This window comes from Berghia stephanieae, chromosome 7 (assembly GCF_034508935.2).
Source record: "Berghia stephanieae isolate SIO BIC M18660-M18661 chromosome 7, UCSD_Bste_1.3, whole genome shotgun sequence".
NCBI lineage: Eukaryota > Metazoa > Mollusca > Gastropoda > Nudibranchia > Aeolidiidae > Berghia > Berghia stephanieae.
Window position 1 is genome coordinate 21,706,287 of NC_088366.1, and position 12,500 is coordinate 21,718,786.

At 37.7% G+C, this 12,500-nt stretch overlaps 1 protein-coding gene across 3 annotated transcripts in view; it reads left to right on the forward strand.

The window, feature by feature from the left end:
• The first annotated feature begins 1,163 nt into the window (after window positions 1-1,163).
• LOC144976177 (snaclec 5-like) overlaps window positions 1,164-12,500 on the forward strand; it is a 27,660-nt gene continuing 16,323 nt past the window's right edge. Inside the window, exons 1-5 of one of the 3 annotated variants that reach the window (XM_078920356.1) lie at window positions 1,164-2,049; window positions 2,875-2,969; window positions 5,873-6,035; window positions 7,098-7,184; window positions 8,060-8,224. In XM_078920356.1, coding sequence (XP_078776482.1) covers window positions 8,065-8,224 — 160 coding nt within the window. In that variant the 5' untranslated portion in view covers window positions 1,164-2,049; window positions 2,875-2,969; window positions 5,873-6,035; window positions 7,098-7,184; window positions 8,060-8,064. Of the gene's footprint in view, window positions 2,050-2,734; window positions 2,970-5,872; window positions 6,036-7,097; window positions 7,185-8,059; window positions 8,225-12,500 lie in introns of those variants that run through there. The other 2 variants (XM_078920358.1, XM_078920357.1) reach the window with 2 other exon arrangements.

Consider the following 12,500-nt stretch of genomic DNA (forward strand, 5'->3'; position numbering starts at 1 on the left):
ATAGATAGTTCGAAGTTGACGTCACTCAGGTCTTTGTTATTGTTTATTGCCATCCGCATTTATGAGTAATTCTCACTGAACTGTATTAACTAGACTATACACGTTCATAGATACACACAGCTTTGTGTGTTGGTCCGTTACACTTCCGGATAGCAATGTTGTGAGCTTCTTAGCCAAGCGCATACTACTATAAGTCCTTGAGGGTTCTCGTGTCAGGCTATAACAATGGCTACGGTATCAGGCCATGAGTTTACGAAGGCCACGCGCCGTCTCCATGAGGAAAATCTGCAATGCCGTCATCTGCGGTTTAGATAAAATAAATGGTCTTGAATTCATGACCCGTTGTGTCTTAGAAAATGGCATTTAAAGCATTCCTCTGTCTGGGTGGAGTCCTTTGATTTCCCATGGTGAGCATAAGGTCACTTGCTGTCTCTTCTATCACCTTATATCTCTTTTCCGAGTTGCTTTCTGTCTTTGTCTTGGAAAGAGTTGCTTAGTTTTGTCCTGGTCATTGCTGGAGTCCATAGCTGAGAGGGAAACAGTCAACATACCTTGAAAGTATACTCTTTGAATTTATATCCACAACCATTTCCCCTTTGTCTTACTGTTTCTTTTGGTGTTTTTAATGTGATTCTAGAATTTTATCTATTCCATTTTCTTCCTTTTACTGGCGCTGATATGACCTGAATGTAATGCAAGCGCCGTAAAATCCTTAAAATCAATCATCAAAGCCTTCCTCTCGAGCATTACTTAAACCCTTTTTATTGTATTTGGTCATACGGCTTTTTTATTATTTAGAGGGATTTTCGTCCGGTACTTAGCCCAATTTTTCTTAGTGCGCCGTGTTTTAATCTATTTAATTGAAAAAATTCTTCAATCATATGTTCTTGGTAGAAAAAAATCCTCTAAAATGTGATCCATATTTTGGCCCATTGTCACAAAATATGCACAGGGGCATAGCAATTAAAGATTAGACCCATATGACTATTGTAACAATACCAAAATGTTCAATCTTTTCAGATGACTATTCTTACAACACCAAAATGCTCAATCTTCACAGACTACTATCCTCATCATCATCATCATTGCCTTTTTCACCCTGGGTCAGGGTATAGGCCACAGACAAACAGTTTCCATCCTTCTCTATCCTGAGCCAACTTTTTTATCTCATTCCAGGTCTTACCACTTCTCTGTATATCAGCTTCTTTAATTCTTCTCCATGTTCCTGTCCCCTCTCCCTGAATATAAAATCTTCTCCCCAGACTTGAGGTGTTTCTGTCCGGATTGTATCCAGTGGGTTTCGCTTACTCCAAGTATATGCAGCCTGTATCTTCTCATCTCAGTCACAACTTGAGAGCTTTTTCCTGCTTCATACATGGTGCGAACGTTCCACGACGCAATTCGAAGCTGCTTGTTTGGCGAAGACGTCATCGGGTCAGCAGAGTCCTTTCGGCTTTGTCTGTTGTCCTTCATAAATTCTGTAATTCCAGAAACTCTTCGGTCGCCCAAGCTAAAAAAAGGATTTAGTTTGTCTGTCTGTGTTTCTGTAACGGTTTGAGTTTAACGGAAAGGGGTGTTAACCCTTTGCCAACCCCCAACCTGGAGGACCAGGTGACTCAAAGATGGGGGAATCACACACCATTAGTCGCCTTTTACGACACGCTGGCTTGGCGTTGGGCTATTCTTGACCCTCTCAATGTTCAATATTTACAGAGGAGGAATATCCTAAAAATACCAAAATGTTCATTTTTTTCAGATGACAATTGTAGAAATACCAAAATGTTCAATCTTTACAGACGATTATTGTAACAATACCAAATATTCAGTCTTTATATATCGCTATTGTAACAATACCAAAATGTTCAATCCTTTCAGAAGACTACCATGTCCTCTGTGGAAAGGGATGGATTTACTACCCCAAGGAAAACAAATGTGTCAAAGTAATAAATTATCCTGCCGTATCTTGGCATAGGGCTCGAAAACACTGCCTAAAACTTGGAGGTGATCTGCTTAGAATTGATGACAGCGACAAACAAAAGTTTTTCAATGGTAAATTTATCTTCTCATCAAATGTTAATAGATAATTAGATATATCAATATTTCAATCGAAAAAGCTGGGTATGAGGCGGTGTCAGACAAAGCCGAGAGAAACAAATACATTTTAAAAAATCTTTGTATGACATACTTCAACGATCAACGCGCTCCATAATGATGAACTGTCATAATCCCATGACATCAACCATCTTAAACACTTTCCATGTTGCCTCATTGAAAAGAGAATGAGAAATCCCCCCCCCCCCCAATCAACCACCCCTTCCCAACAAAACGTACTGGTAGCGATCCTTTTTCTTTGGAAGTAGCACAGTGAAAATTAAGAAATGTCGTCAGACTATTTCATTGACAGGAAGTATACAGTCAAGGAGACGGACCGGGCTAAATACTATGGGATTTTCTGATTGGTCAATGATTATTAGAGGGACGAAGTGGTCGAATGGTTATAGTATTGCACTGTGATCCGGAAGGTCCTGTGTTCATGTTATTGAAAGTATTATTTTTATTATCATTATTATAAAATATTAATTTCTTTAAAGGAATAGAACAGATTATACAAAGAATGATAATGGGAGAGGGAAATGGAATTTGAGGAAATCAACTCGTTAAACGTGAAGAGTTCTAGAATTCGAGTTTGTTATTTGCGAGTTTGAGTTAGAGATATAGGTTTGTTTGATTTTGTTTTGTTTTGTTTTTGTTGTTGTTGTTGTTGTTATTTATTTGTTTGTTTTGAGTGTGTGTTTTAGTAAAACTTTAGGGGGGTTATTTTTAGTTATTTCATTACTTTAAAAAATTATCTGCTCTCTTGAAACTTCCTCTCAGATAGTTACATAGGACGAGCTCCGGTGTTTATCGGGCTGAAAGGAAAGTCTTGGAATTCACAGACATTCTATTTTTGGACAGATGATCCTAGAGAGGTAAGTAGATGATGAGAGAGGACTGATCGTCCTGCTTGTCATCATCATCATCATCATCATCATCATCATCATCATCATCATCATCATCATCATCATCATCATCATCATCATTATCATATTATAGTCAGCATCATATCATAATCGTTATCACCATCAAAATCAACAACAAAAACCTGAAGCATTTTAAAGCTTCAGGTTTAAGACTTATTAATACTTAAATCTAGTAAAATTTAAACGATAAATTATTGGAAGTAGAAGTCTTCTGGCCAAAACACACAAAAAAACCTTGAGCTTTTATATAGCGCAATATCCATTTAAAGGACTCAAAGCGCTTTACAAAGGGTCCCTAACCAACAGCAACACGCAACATGTAGAACGAGACATGACGCCTGTTAAGCGATATTACAATTTTTTTTTTCTGAAAGAGATAATGCTGTGAACGGGCAGGTACTCGTTTTACACCTGAGTGCGATGCGAAATGTGAGTAAATAGTCTTTTCTAAGGACTCAATTATACGCCGAACCCAGGCTCGAACCCAGGGCCTTCCGATCCAAAAGCGAGCGTCATGCCACAAGACCACATAGCCTCAAAACAGAAAATGGGTTTTGTTAGTAGTGGGGCAATGTTAAAGTAGTAGAAACCTATTTGCTATGTGGTCTAGTGGTATGTCACTCGCCTTCGGATCGGGAGGTCTTGGATTGGAATCCCACTCTAAGCGACGCATAGATGAGATCTTGGAAAAGGCTCTTTATTCACAATCTCTCACCGTACTCTGGTCTAAAATGAGTACCTGGCCGTTAACAGCGTAGTCTCTGTCCGAAAAAAAGTGTAATATCGCCTAACATGCGTCACATCTCGTCCTACATGTTGCTGTCAAGTTTTGCTGTTGGCTAAGGCCCCATTGTAAGGCGCTTTGAGCAGGTTAAGTGGATATTGCACTATATAAAAGCTCAAGTTATTTTTGTTTGTTTGTTGTTGTTGTTTTGTTTTGTTTTTGTTGTTTTGTTGTTTTTTTTTGTTTAGCTTCCTGATCAGATTATTTTACAGGTAGTTACTAACTTACATACTATTTACTTATTTACTTACTCACTTACTTGCTTATTTATTCAATCCCCGTCGGTACACATTCACCAGGACATAAAACCGTTTTGAGGTGACATGTCACACGACATATCACCATGCTGACGTGTACATATATGCATGTCTGACATCCGATTCCAATTATGGGCCTAGTTTAACATTGTTGTCATGGACACGATTTTGCGTCAGTTTTTGAGATTTCCATTTCAACAATGAGCCCATAATGAATTGGGGTATCAGACCTGCAAATAAGTGCACGTTCGTTACACCAAGCCCATAGTTACAGTCTGACGTAAACCCCAAAATAGTACCACGGTGACGTGTTTATTACATGGGTCTTCAAATTTCCGCTATTTAGCGGATTTAACGCTATTTCAAGTTCTTTGTGTTTATATTCAGCTTGGGCTCCAGGCCCTCAGTAGTATAAATTAATACATCTTCAAAAATCATTGAAAACAGTCAGATAGCAAGGGACTTTACATAACATAACAACTTTACATAACATGTGGTATAGGGCAAAATAGGATAAGATCCTTTGAATGCCCTTAATATTAATTAGTAATGCCATAAATCTATTGATTAAATATTACAATAACGATACACGTGGTAAAGATAGTATTTCAACTTAAATGTACTCATGTGGTGTACAAACATATATATCTTTAACCGTGACATGCAAAGCTTATCCCTGTTTATTAGTTATTTAACAATTTTACCTTTTTATATAATAATAATTTGTATATGTTAATAATTCTATATTTTACGAGTATTGCCATTAATGAGGGCATATTGCTCCACATTATTCATGATAAAATGCGTTTTCCGCGGAAGCACGAAATATTTCCTCCTTTTTAAAAATTCTGACTTGAGACCTATCTATGTTATTACTAAATAGATCTTCTGTACAAAGCCTCAAATTAAATAGTATTATTATTATTATATTATATTATTATTATATAATTTTATTATTATTATTATTATTATTATTATTATTATTATTATTATTATTATATTATTATTATTATTGTGACAACTCTTACATTTGCAAAAAATCATGCGATGGCTATTTGATTTCGATAAAACTATAACTAAAGCTAAATCTTTTGGATTTTTTGTAACCCCCCCCCCCCCCCCAAAAAAAAATCGACCAAATATTAGTAAAGATTGCCGTGTGTTTTAAGATTTTTTTAGTTTGTTTTGTTTTCCTTTGTTGTTTTTATATTGTTATTATTTGTTGTTTGTACTTGTTTTTTTTTAACAAATAATCTTTTGTTTGTTTTTGTTGTTGTTTTTTTTTTTTTTTGTTTTGTTTTTTTTTTTTTGGGGGGGAGGGGTAAAGTCCTGTATATTTTAAAAGTGTATTTAATCTATCGTTTATTTAATTTATGAATTAGAATTGGGAATTGGTTAAAGGTTGTACTAAATCGCATTGGCTCGACCAGAAGAAAGTAACTTGATCATTTCAATGTGCCAGATTTTATTACTGATTTTACCACAAAAACAATTTTAGTTGCGTTAACCCGTAACTTTCCTACTCACTTCATTTCTTGCTGTTATTAACCCGTTAAATTGACAACACTGTGCTCTGTGCTGATATAAAGTAGTTAACTACGCCACTACCACATCATCTCATTCATTTGTAGTGTTTCAATCATCCTTTTTTTGTTGATAAAGGGGAAACCGAAACGTTCATTTGATATGTTTTTGTAATTAAATTGAAGCTTACATTCAACTTCACGTTATTATTTATTTCTTCGAGCTTCGAGCAGCAACATTTACACTACACGTTTTCCAATTTTTAAAATCTTATTTCGGTCTTTCAGATTACATACACGAGCTGGGCTCGTGATCAACCATCCATCTGGGATGAAAATAGGGGTTATACCTGTGTTGCCTCACTAGGATATTGGAATCCCACAAGGGCCTTGATATCTTGTCCCCGCTACAATAGGGGACGTTTTTGTTATCCCCCACTTTTACGCGATGGTGAGATCATCATCATCATCATCATCATCATCATCATCATCATCATCATCATCATCATAACTGTCATTATCTTCATCATCACTATCATCATCATCATCATCATCATCATCATCATCATCATCATCATCATCACCGTCATTATCATCATCATCATCATCACCGTCATTATCATCATCATCATCATCATCATCATCATCATCATCATCATCATCATCATCATAATCATAACTGTCATTATCTTCATCATCACTATCATCATCATCATCATCATCATCATCATCATCATCATCATCATCATCATCATCATCATCATCATCATAACTGTCATTATCTTCATCATCACTATCATCATCATCATCATCATCAACACCGTCATTAATATCGTCATCATCATCCTCATCGCCATCGGCATCATCCCCATCATCAGAGTCGTCATGATTACCATCATTGCCCTCATCGCCATCACCACCATCATATACCACTGTGCCGTACTCTTGAAAAACACATATTTAAAAATTTGGCCAGAAAACTCGACCTTCAAAAATCGATCGAATTAAAAAAAATCTCATCTTCGCAAAAACTCTCAAACCCAAAATTTATATGATAACTTAAAAGTCACTTCGGCGTTTGGTTAAACCCGACACCATACTGCATTGAGTCGATGAGTCACACACTTTCTATCTAGAGCATTTGTATAGCGCATTATCCACTTAACGTGCTCAACGTGCTTTACAAGCGGTCCCTGACCAACAGCAACACTTAGTTAACATGGAGGACGAGACACGACGCCAGTTATCCAATATTACCATTTTTCCGACAGAGACATAACGCTGTTGACGGTCAGGTACTCATTTTACACCTGAGTACGATGAGATGATGTGAGTAAAGAGCCTTTTCCAAGGACTCAACTATACGCCGAGCGAGGCTCAAAACCCAGGACCTTTTGATCCGAAAGCGAGTGTCATACCACTAGAGCATACAGCCCGAGATTCCTAATTTATGTCTTTCTAAATCTTTCTATCTTTTGTTTACTTCATGGTCTCCTTTAAAAAAATATTTCAGCTGCCATCAATGGGAACAGTTCATGGAGTTTGACATCATGCGAGAGAGGTTTGGGTTATGTGTGTGAAAGATCCGCTGCTATCACCGGTAAGATCATCATCATCATCATCATCATCATCATCATCATCATCATCATCATTACCATCACATCATTATCATCATAACCATCACCTTGATCATTACTATCATAATCATCAACATCATCGTAATCATCATTTGGTGACGTTTCAATCTTCTCATATAAAACGCTTTAAGATACTGATCACTGAGAACTGTTATCTAAAATAACTGAGGATAGAGCACGCCCTTGTCGTACACCTCGTTTATGACAGTATCTACTCTCTTCCCGCCACCCCACCCCACATCAACTCCGGATGTTTGGGTTTGATCCTAGAAAATCTTCTTTGCTTATTATTCTTTTAAAGACGTTTTTAATCTATGTGTCTAACTCACCAAAAATATAAATAATACTCTTATCATCATGAGTCAAATGCTTTTACACATCCACACAAAAACATTTATAATACATAGCAAACTCGATCTCCTCAATGAATGTATTTTATTTTAGCTCAAACTTTAAAAGCTTAATATTAAAATTTAAGCATCCTCGCTATAATACCGTTTTGAGACTACTGGTGATATTTATTAACTTACTGATCAGCAGCTTTTGTTTAAAAGACAATGTGGAGGAAGGGGGGGGAGGGGGGGTCTGCATTGCTCAGCGATGTAGTCTTGCTTCGTACCCGAAAGGGAAAAGTACGGAGTTCGACTTACGCTTCTTTGCGCTTGATATCCCTAATACACTTTCCGGCGATGCATTCATTGAGACTGGGATATTCCAGTCTTCCCTTGGAGTAAACCTGAAAGAAAAATGCCCCCTTGGAGATAAATAAAGGCAATTTCATTTTCCTTATTTGTCCTAATTTGTGTGTTTTTTAAAAAGTTTTATCATACATATACAGACGAAATGTGCGATCCTGAATGGAAATTCTACGCCACAACAGAGACATGTATAAAATTCTTCAAAACTCCAGGGCGTAAATGGTCTGAGGCTCAGGAGGATTGCCAAAGCCACGGAGGGGATCTGATTAGGATTGAAGACCGTAAAAAACAGAACTTCGTAGCCAGTAAGTCACACATTCGTCTCCATAACTGAAAAATAAAATCACAAAAAGAGCTTTTATATTGCGCAATATCCACGTATCGTGCTAAAATTGCTTTACAATGCGTCCTTAGCTAACAGCAACACTTAATGTATACGACACGTATAGATATGGTATTTGTTTGGCTATATTACATTTTTTCCGACAGAGACAACGGTGTTACGGTGAGAGAGTGTGAGTAAAGAGCCTTTTCCAAGGAATCAACTATACCCCGCTCAGAGCGGGACTCGAACCCAGAACTTTTATGTGCTCATTTTACACTTGAGTACGGTGAGGGAATGTGAAAAAAGAGCTTTTTCCAAGGTCGTCGCTCAGAGCGGGACTCGAGCCCAGGACCTTCCGATCGGAAGGCGAGTGTCATACCACTGGACCACATAGCTGCACAAAGTATTCTTTCAAAAGCCACACGACCTTTCAGGCGGGAGTTTATTCCAGATTTTGAAACATTAAACGGATAGGAGCTATTGGCTTCAACAGTCATGATGCATGGTAACTTAGTAACTGGCTCTAAACTATCGGAACAATGGCGGACGCCCTTATGAAATATTTCTCCGATGAGCACAAAAGTGTGTCCAGAGGAGAAAAACATTATAAATCTGATCCTGTTTTGACTTTTATACATTCTGATCATATGACATATGAAAAGTTCTAGCCAGAATGAAGAATAAAAAGTACCAATTTTCTTTGTTTAGAACCACGCTGCTCTCCGTTGCTGGGCGACGTGACATCGGACTATTGAATCCAATTGCTATGACGTTTGTCTTTCTTGTGTAATTTCTGCTAAATCTAACCAATCTAACTAATTAAGCAATTTCCCCTGGGTGGACGAAGTGGGAGGGGGGGGGAGGGGTAGAAAAATCTCGATGACATTCGGTATTGATACAAGTTCGTTTGTTGTTTGTTTTTTTGTTTGTGTGTGTGTGCGGTTAAGTGGTCTTTTGCTATGACAGTCGCTTCGGATTGGAAGGTGCTGGGTTCGAGTTCCGCTCTCAGAAAAGCTCTTTACTCATATTCCTTCACCGTACTCAAGTGTAAAATGAACGCATGGCGGTTAACAGCGTTGTCTCTGTCCGAAAATAATTGTAATATCGCCTGACAGGCGTTATACGTCGTCCTGCATGTAAAGTGTAGCTGTTGGCTAGGGACCCATTGTAAAGCGCTTTGAGCACGTTTAGTGGATATTCCGCTGTATAAAAAAAGCTCCAGAAGTGTGAAGCAGATGCTCTACCTCTGATCAATCGAGACCTCCTAAAGGGAAGGACATTGGAATTGAAAATTATCAAAATCAAAATTATGTAAAGCATCGTTAACCCTACAGGTGACAGAGCCGATTTCCCTTTTAAAAACAAACAAACAAACAAACAAAACAAAAAAAGACCCAATTTTTTGTCAGAATTTGACGAGTGGTTTCCATTGCTCTTGGCAAGAGATTAGCAATAGGCTTCAACAGTCGTGACATCACTTCCCTCGTAATGACGCATGGTAACTTAGTAACTGGTTCTAAACTATCGGAACAATGGCGGACGCCCTTATGAAATTAATACTTCTCCGACGAGCATAAAAGTGTATCCAGAGGAGAAAAACATTATACATCTGATTATGTTTTGATGTTTATACATTCTGATCACATGACGTGAAAAAGTTCTACCCAGCATGAAGAATATAAAGTTCCGATTTTCTTTGTTTAGAACCAAGCTGCTGGTTGCTGGGCGGACGTGACATCAAACTATTGAATCCTATTATTGGGATACTACTCTGTCTTCTCCAAAAGATTGTCTCATCATTGTTACTAATTTCATGCTGAAAATGAAAATGATGGAAATGGTGGTCGTCATGTCCTGAGAAAAGTCGTTAACTGAGTCGACTTAAAATCGGTATTCACAGCTGCTGTAGGGTTAAAAAAAGACAAAAGAATTTCAGCTTTTATATAGCGCAATATCCACTAAACGTGCTCAAAACGTATTACAAGGGGTACCTGTCCAACAGCAACATTTAACATTTAGGACAAGACATGACGCCTGTAAGGCGATATTATAATTTTTTCGGACAGAGACAACGCTGTTAACGACCAGGTACTCATTTTACAACTGGGTACGGTGAGAGAATGTGAGTAAAGAGCCTTTTCCAAGGACTCAACTATGCGCCGAGCGAGGGTCGAACCCAGGACCTTCCGATCCGAAAGCGAGTGTCATACCACAAGACCGCACTAAGATCTGAACAAGTGGGTATGAAAGGTGCCAGACAAAGCAAAGCAAGAAAGAAAAAATGAAGGAAAAAATACATTCGCAAAAAATCAGTTGACCCCGACTGGGGATCGAACCTCAGACCTTCTGATTACCGGTAATCAGAAGGTCTGAGGTCGACTGTTTTTGTTTTTTGTTGTTTTTTTTGTTTTTTGTTTTTTTTTTTTTTGTTTTTTTAGATTTTTTTTTCTTCTATTTTTCTTTCTTGCTTTGTCTGGCACCTTTCATACACACTTGTTCAGATATTAATCTTATACCGGTGCCTGCTCCTTAGTTTCTTAAATTTGATATTTTCTTAAAATAAGACACTTGTGAAAAAATAGGTTTTAAACAAATTGAGAATGAAAAAATAAAATAAAATAAAATTAAATTAAAATAAAATTTAAAAAATTCTTGAGATTAAAAGCCAAAACACAGAAGACAATGATAGAGAATAAAAATTTCACGGCGGCGATGGAGGCTCGAACCCTCGACCTTATTGGTACGACAATTCCGCCTGGCCGGGAAGAGCGTGACTCTACCGAATGAGCTATCCACCACAAAGCAGAGTCACGCTCTCCCCCAGCCAGGCGAAGTTGTCGTACCAGTATCGTCGCTGTTTCGAGCCCCCATCGCCGCCGCGAATTTGTTATTCTCTATTATTGTCTTCTGTGTTCTGACTTTTCATGTCAATAACTTTTTTTCTATTTAATTTTATTTATTTATTTATTCTCATTTTTAATTTGTTTAAAACCCATTTCTTCTGGCACTTTCCTTCTCACTTCATTTCTTGTTATTATCAACATAAGTGCCTGCTCCACTCACTTTTCTTAAGTAAAATCTTAAAAGAAACCATTTAATTAAAGTGTTCGTACTTTATTTCATTTAAAAGTAAGGAGCATTCTTGTAAGTGTTTTGTAAGTAATTTTTGTCATTTTCTATATAATGATATTATTATATGGACTTGACATTGTGATTAAATTGGCACATTTATAGACTTGATGTTAGATGCACATATTTGCAGGTCTGACGTTTTCACATTGATGTAACTGGGTTCGAGCCTCACTCGGCGCATAGTTGAGTCCTTGGAGAAGGCTCTTTACTCACATTCTCTCACCGTACTCAGGTGTTAAATGAGTACCTGGCCGTTTACAGCGTTGTCTCTGTCCGAGAAAAATGTAACATCGCCTAACAGGTGCCATGTCCCGTCCTAAATGTTAAATGTTGCTGTTGGCCAGGGACCCTTTGTAAAGCGCTTTGAGCACATTTAGTGGATATTGCGTTATATAAAAAAAGCTCAATTTAATGGACAATATTTTGCGTCGGTTTAAGAGAATTTCCATTACAACAATGAACCCTTTGGGTTATCAGACTTGCAAATAAGTATACGTCGGCTTAATATGAGACGAGTAAATATTCCTGTTATGAACACTATGATTCATTGGTTGATAGTATTTCCATTACAGCAATGAGCCCACAGTAATTTGGGTTATCAGACCTCCGTATAGGTATACGTCGGTACAAGGTGATAAGATATTTCTAAAGATAGAATGCGCTTGGCCAAGGAGTTCACAACATTGCCATCCGGAAGTATAACGGACAAACACACAAACTCTGTGTAACCATGAACTTTTATAGACTGGTTAATACAGTTTAGTGAGAACAACTCACAAACGCGGATGGCAAAAACAATAACAAAGGCCTGAGTGACGTCATCTTCGAACTATCTATATGGTGTAATACATGTGGATTTATGTTCTATTCTGCATCTGAGTGCAACTCGTGCGGCTATGCGGTCTTGTGATGTGACATTCCCTTCGAATCGGAATGTCCTAGGTTCGAGCCTCGCTCGGCGCATAGTTGTCTTTTTAAAAAAGGCTCTTTACTCACATCATCTTACTCTTACGTTGTTTCTGTCGGGGAAAAAATACTTGAAATATCGCCTAACAGGCGTCATGACAAGTTCTACATCTTGCTTATTGCTGTTGGTCAGCGGCCCATAATGCGCGTTGAGAACG